The sequence below is a fragment of the Bombus fervidus genome, chromosome 7, assembly GCF_041682495.2.
Source record: "Bombus fervidus isolate BK054 chromosome 7, iyBomFerv1, whole genome shotgun sequence".
Taxonomy (NCBI): domain Eukaryota; kingdom Metazoa; phylum Arthropoda; class Insecta; order Hymenoptera; family Apidae; genus Bombus; species Bombus fervidus.
The window spans coordinates 13,213,253-13,220,091 of record NC_091523.1 but is presented as its reverse complement, the minus strand read 5'-3'; the positions used below and the strand labels follow the sequence as shown (position 1 = coordinate 13,220,091).

Sequence of the window (6,839 nt, the reverse complement as noted above, 5' to 3'; positions counted from 1 at the left end):
CAGGCAAAGAAGCTGAATCAACAATCGTTCATTCACGTGCCGTCCAACTTGGAAATATAAGAGGGATAGTTTCGCGAGTCGGTGGTCATTCAGTTTGTTCAGTTGTGGCTCAACCACCTACCTAACAACATGTATCCCTTTATGTTATTTGCGACTGAGTGGTGCTCGTTAAAACTTGACAAAATGTCATTCTGAACTGAGAGCTTGGCTAAAGTGAACTGTTAGCATTGCAATTCATCGTGACATTTATTTATTGTTCAATTTTTAATTGTTGTTTTAAAGTGACACATTATCTCCATATGTAACTATAGTACAATTCGACAAACAAAATTTGAAGCATTTTCGATACTTTCGAATAAAAGATGGCGTGTCCCTTATCAGGTGGTATTGCGTAAGTAATCTTTTAAAAATATTTTTTTATTATATCGAAATCTATATAATGTTTGGTACTTCTTGATTTAAATGATGAAATTGTACATTCCTCCGACAATAATCAGTTTTTCGATTTAAAAATAAATAATCGTCAAAATTAATCGTTATGCGAAATGATCAAACATTTTGAATCAAATAATTTCCGTTACATTTTGTATTGAATATGGAGTGCTTTAAATAACATATAAATTAATGAATTTAAATTTAACGATAAAATTGAATTATTTTTTTTAGAGAAGATCATGAGACTGATCATCAAGAGACTGATCAGTTGGCCGAAGGTTCGGGTATGCTTTACGGTGAATACCTTCGATTGGATAAAATCTTAACCGCACAAAGGTTACTGAGCGTCGAATACAACAAGGAAGTGCACGATGAGCATCTTTTTATCATCACTCATCAGGGTAATAATTTTTATCGTTATAACATTCGTAACAAATTATGGACTATATTATGCAACAGAAGTTTGACTTTATCTATTTGTATCAAATTATATTTCCTGTTCCTCTATAGTACTATATGTAGCATGAATATATTACTCATGCCATTAAAAATTTCTTTATCGTTTTTCAATATATGTTCCAATATTTGATGATACTCGTCTTTTTTTAATAATGTTATAGATAATAGAAATTAGATACTTGCGATTGAATGAAGAAGGATAAAGATAGCACAAGAAAAATAATGAAAGATCAATTTTCTTCAATTTCGAAACGGTGTTTCAAATAATAATAATTGGTATATTCTTTTTAAGTAAAAAGGGCAATACACGAAATTTAATTTGATAAAAAGAATGACTACCACAGGAATTATATTTTTCTACCGTTAATCCATAGCGTATGAACTCTGGTTCAAACAAATTATCTACGAATTGGACTCGGTCAGAGTACTTTTCAACTCCGAACCAAGCAGCTATGATTTCAATGGTACCTCTAACAATCTCACTGCTCTCCAGAAGACTCGCATTTCCCAAGTTCTGAACGAATCAAGAACGCTGGAAATCTTGAAGAGATTAAACCGCATCGTTCTCATATTAAAAGTAAGCAAAGTCGGAAGTTCTTGACATAATCTTATCTCATGGATGTTACGATAAAAACGGTTAAACGATGAAAGATTGTTTAAATAAAGAGGAAAATAACGGTAAATAGGTTTCCCGCGCAACGCGCACATCGTCGGGTAATCCTATACTCTAGGAAAAGAAGGCCAGTGGCCATATGTTGACAATGACAGTGATGGAAGGAATGTGAACGACCCTTAATCGGAAGCCAATTAGAGCATTGATACTTATGACAAAGGGTGCTTCAACGTTACATCTAATCACATTTCGAACGTCATCCTTTAAAATTGGCATACGTGCTACTTTACAAATCACAAGTAGAAGATACTACAAAAAATATTTGAAACTTTCAAGACACGATAATACACAGATGGCAACACGCATCTGCAGAAACAGACGTATCGTTTCATTCTTACACGACATTTGTATTTTCAATTAATCAAATAACGAAAACTTTTATATTTGTCAAATAAATTCAAATAATCAAGGAAAAAATGAAGTTCGACTTGCGCTAATAGGATTTGTTCTCTGTAAACTCATATTTCTTTTCTTTTTACAAGTCATCTGTTTTAAAAACAATGTTCTTTAAAATATTGTACGCTTTTCGCGATTGTCGTATAACCAAAATCACATGAAAGTTTGCTAAGTGGATCAAGGTTCTTAGCAATGCGACACTTTTTCATTACTATCACTTTTCTCCTCCTCTTTCATGCCGGAATAAGAAAGACTGTGGGAACTGTAGAAATAACAGTGGGATCTAAGTAAGTTAATACCGCTGGACGATATGCGACACCCCGCACTGACACGCATAGATCAGTTAGGTAACAAGCGCATTGGCGCTCTTTCCATACCACAGAATACAGGTGTGGTTACCACGTTTTCTTCTCTCGTTCTATTGAAAAATTATGTAGCAGGGTTAAGTAAGTGGGATTTAATACGAGATACAATCGTGTCCTTTCAGAACTGCTATTCAAAATGATGTTTCCACCAGAATCATAACGAGACTAGTATTTGAGTTACGACCATATTCAATGTTATTGATTTTTTATTTCTCTTTCATGTCTCTGTTTTTAAATTTGATTATTAGATTAGCTGTAAAAAAATTATCATTACTCATCTTAATGATTACTTCTTGCTCGTACGATAGGAGCGTAAACGCGGAAACCATAGAAATGCAAGTACGGTTACTTAGACGTAGACTCGGTAAGATCGATTGAACGTCTGTATACAAAGACAATAGATAGACCTTAAAGGTGTATATATATTCGATATTGAAAATGTCTAATATCCAAAAGATGATATTCTTCGATATTCATACGAATATGTATCTTCCAGTTGCTAGTGGATCAAGTAACAATTTTGGAAACCATGACGCCGCTGGATTTTATGGCATTTAGAGACTACCTATGCCCAGCTTCGGGTTTTCAATCGCTACAGTTTCGTTTATTAGAGAATAAGTTGGGTGTGAAACAGGAGCACAGAGTCAAGTATAATCAAAGTTACGCCAGAGCGTTCGGAAGGGATCCAAAAGCTATCGAGGCGATTAAACGTTCGGAAGATGAACCTAGTCTCAGTTGCCTTGTTCAGAAATGGTTAGCAAGGACACCGGGTCTAGAACCTCATGACTTTGATTTCTGGGGGAAATACAAAAAATCCGTCGAGGAACTCCTCGTCGAGCAGGAACAACTTGCTCAAGTAATCATTTGCTTTACGTATGCAAATAACTTTATGTTGGAGAAGCGCTAATGCTCCTCATTGTTTACATAGAAACATACGAAGGAACAAGTCAGAAATTATCATTTGGCAAATGTACGTTCTCGAAGAGCAGTATTCGAGACGATCTTCGACGAATCTCTTCATAATGCGCTCGTATCTCGAGGAGAGAGAAAATTCGTGTTCGGCGCTCTTCAAGGTGCGGTGATGATTACGTTATACCGCGACGAACCAAGGTTTAGTCAACCTCATCAAATTTTGACCGCATTAATGGATATCGATTCTCTAATTACTAAATGGAGGTGTAAGAAAAAGTATTTACTTGATCTAAGCATTTTATAAGTGGTTAAAATATTTGAATTTCTTTTTTGCCCACCAGATAATCATGTTCTGATGGTTCAAAGAATGATTGGTTCCCAACAACTTGGAACCGGAGGATCTTCGGGATATCAATACTTAAAATCTACTTTAAGGTTGGTATATTTATTTATATGTTTTTATGAAAACTATTCTAAATGGCGTGTTTCATTAATAACATATTTTTCGTTGATAGTGACCGGTATAAAGTATTTTTAGACTTATTTAATTTGTCCACATTTTTGATACCTCGCCATATGATTCCGCCGTTAACGAAACAAATGAAGACAAAATTATCCATTGACTGTAACGGATGGAATCCTGATGATAATCAAAACAATTCTGGATGTACAGTGGATGATACATAGAAAAATAAGTATGGCTCGATACCACGAATGTTAAGGTACGTAAGTAGGATGGGTAATGAAGTATGAAATGCATAAATATAGAAACGACGACATATATCTCTATTTTATTTTATTTCACTTTAACATATATATTAGAATATTTGTAAAAAATATACAAATGACCGCAATTGTATAACAAATATTGGAAATATAATCTTATGAATGTTATTGTTATTAATATTATAGTCGCTTTCTAACACATCTATACATCTTAGGATTGATATATAAAATACTTTCTTGAAACATCTCCATCTATATCGATCACCTTAAAGAATATCTAATGACGAAACTTGATTCGCTATGCCTGTTAACAAAAAACAAGATTCAATATAAAATTAATAATAAATATATATTTTTTCCATTATGTATAAATGGAAGATAAGAAGCCCATACCGCATAAATTATTGCCTATTCCTATGTACATATAACCTTTATCGCCAAAGTTTGTTCCCCATGAATTTTTTATAATATAATGTGGTATGGCAGCTGATTTGTCGTATCCTATTATCTGCACAGCGTGATTCAGACTATCAAAGGAACCATCACAGTGATATTGTATTACACCACCTAAATAATTTTGCCAAGATAAAGCGTTTACTGCTGCCGCCACTGGTCCATGAGTGGCCACTGTTATCAATAGCTCATCTTCTGCATCTACGAAACTAAAGTCCGTTAAACCTTTAATCTTCTTAACGGCAAACGCTCCAGACGAATATTATTCGTTATAGATTGTAGATAACATCTATTTAGTTAACAAATAAATGAAAACTTTTTATCCAAATTTTAATTTAGCAAAATTTGATTAACTTTTCAAATAACTTTTCATTCAATTAGATTCGCAAGAAAAAACTATGATTCTTTCTCAATAGTATCACCGCATACATATCATACGAATAACATTAACCGGTTAGCTTATGTAAGAAAGACATTTCTAGCTAATTATACATGTACAAAACAACACACATTTATGCCATAATACGTTACGTCTCATTTTTTTACCGATTGAGAATGTCTAATACTTAAATATAATCTTTCATTTGAAATTGTTAATGTCATGTAGCATATAATGCAATTTTCTTACTTATCACAATTAAAATCCCGTATTTTTACACCAGATGTCTTGTCTATCATTCTACAACAACAATATCTTAAAATTAATTGTTGCCCGTGTTCCATATTCTTTAAATATATTTTTATTTGTTTCAATATACTTACTTCCCGAGTTTACACATACTTGTCTTTCCTACAAGCGGATAAGTTGATTCTTGAAATATTTGAACTTTAGACGCTAACAACCACGAGAGCAAGCTACATATGTCCCCACCCTCGCATCCAAAATTACTGTTTTTCGCACAGTCAATCATCTATCAAAGAAATCAGAAAAAAGATTTTTACCTTCATTTTTTACTATAATTAAGAACATATATTAAATATCCTACTTCTTGTACGCTCAGCATATACAAAGCGCCATTTTTGATTGCATACATCGATTCAACCACTTCAATGGTACTGAAAGCCCAACAAGCACCACAAGATCCTTGACTTCGTACTGGCGTAATTACTCCTTTATCTCTCCAATCGAATCTTAAAGGTATACTAACCGATTTTTTCACCCGGTTAGTAGATTGCAACAAATGATGTCGGCGATGATAAGATTCATTCATGTGCTTCTCTCCTAACGAATTATTTATTTATTCACATTAAATATCTATGCTGTATCATGACTTGTTTGTTCATATCAATGTAATGAAATCAATATCACAAAACTTTTAGTATGAACTTGTTTTAATTTGAATTTCGTGTTTCAAGATTGCTTTTAGAAAATCGTGTTACTTTCAAAAGATTTTATTGCTCACCCCTTGCTGGTAAGTCAGGTAAGAGAGCTAGCGACAGAAATTCATCTTCTGACATATCAGAGAATTCGGTGAGTCCATAATAAGCGCTTTCTTGTGATGGTCGCAGACCATTCATCTTTTCTATATGCCGCAATGACTTCTGTAATAGAAACATAGTTAACTTTATGTGTTTTTTTAGTTTCAGTTTAGTTTGAAAAGATAATTTATTGTTTTCTTTATTTTGTTATACACGTGCGTTCTATTATGAGCATTGGCTAACTTTTAGTTTTATCAAACATGATGTTGCTTGATAATAACTTCTAAATTTTATAATTGATTCTCAATTCTGCAAACATAGTTAATATTACGTTATCAAACTGGTCCATTTTTCATCTAAATGAATGTTATCATTTCGAAAATTTATGGACAATAAAATAGATAAAAATAAAACAGGAGTGATCCGTAAGGACGCGGGAAATTTTCAAAACCTACACCCAGTAACTAATGTGTCATAGTCAATAACTACAATCATGCGAATTATTTTACCGATTATATAGTAGTTTCACGAACAGTAACCTCTTGTAGCTTACCCGAAATCGGTTAAACCGTTCCTCGTATTCCGTTGGATCGTTTCTATAAGATTTATTATAGCGCACGACATAATTCTGAAAAAGCTTAAGATCTCCGCTGCTAGTATCAGGGGTCACCCTAATGGGTATCGCCAAAAAACATAAACTCACTACCAACACTACAACTGCCACTGTCCTCCACTCCATATCGAGGGTACAACATAATTACGAAGCAAGGTACTTCACGACAAAGCAACTGAACATATACACACGTATATCTTTATTGCATCACTCAATATAATGTACGTATATAACGTTCATCTAAAGGAGTATCACAATATGTATGTGTATGTTGATAGCACCAGGACCGTAAGAAGTAAATTTAATTAGTATCATAATGGTGAGCAATATATTCATATTTTCTGAATAAAGAAGAGTAACTGACAAATACAATATTTATACTTTCGCA

General features: G+C 33.3%; 2 protein-coding genes across 3 annotated transcripts; one reads left to right on the top strand and one right to left on the bottom strand.

Annotated features, from left to right (window-relative positions):
* Positions 1-4,144, top strand: Vermilion (Tryptophan 2,3-dioxygenase vermilion). Its single transcript, XM_072007132.1, has 7 exons — positions 1-391; positions 667-836; positions 1,269-1,471; positions 2,825-3,184; positions 3,257-3,506; positions 3,582-3,675; positions 3,756-4,144. Exons 1-7 carry the CDS (start codon positions 363-365, stop codon positions 3,925-3,927), a joined length of 1,278 nt encoding a protein of 425 aa, XP_071863233.1. The 5' UTR covers positions 1-362; the 3' UTR covers positions 3,928-4,144.
* Positions 4,004-6,802, bottom strand: LOC139989132 (cathepsin O). Of its 2 annotated transcripts, none has more exons than XM_072007133.1 (7): positions 6,392-6,802; positions 5,823-5,961; positions 5,406-5,641; positions 5,182-5,330; positions 5,048-5,113; positions 4,360-4,628; positions 4,004-4,270 (listed from the first exon to the last, which is right to left on the bottom strand). In XM_072007133.1, the coding sequence occupies exons 1-7, from the start codon at positions 6,575-6,577 to the stop codon at positions 4,233-4,235; spliced, it is 1,083 nt and encodes a 360-aa protein (XP_071863234.1). In that variant the 5' UTR covers positions 6,578-6,802; the 3' UTR covers positions 4,004-4,232. The 2 variants fall into 2 exon arrangements, with proteins under 2 accessions (XP_071863234.1, XP_071863235.1); XM_072007134.1 differs by having other exon boundaries at positions 5,048-5,098; positions 6,392-6,797.
* Positions 6,803-6,839: the final 37 nt, after the last annotated feature.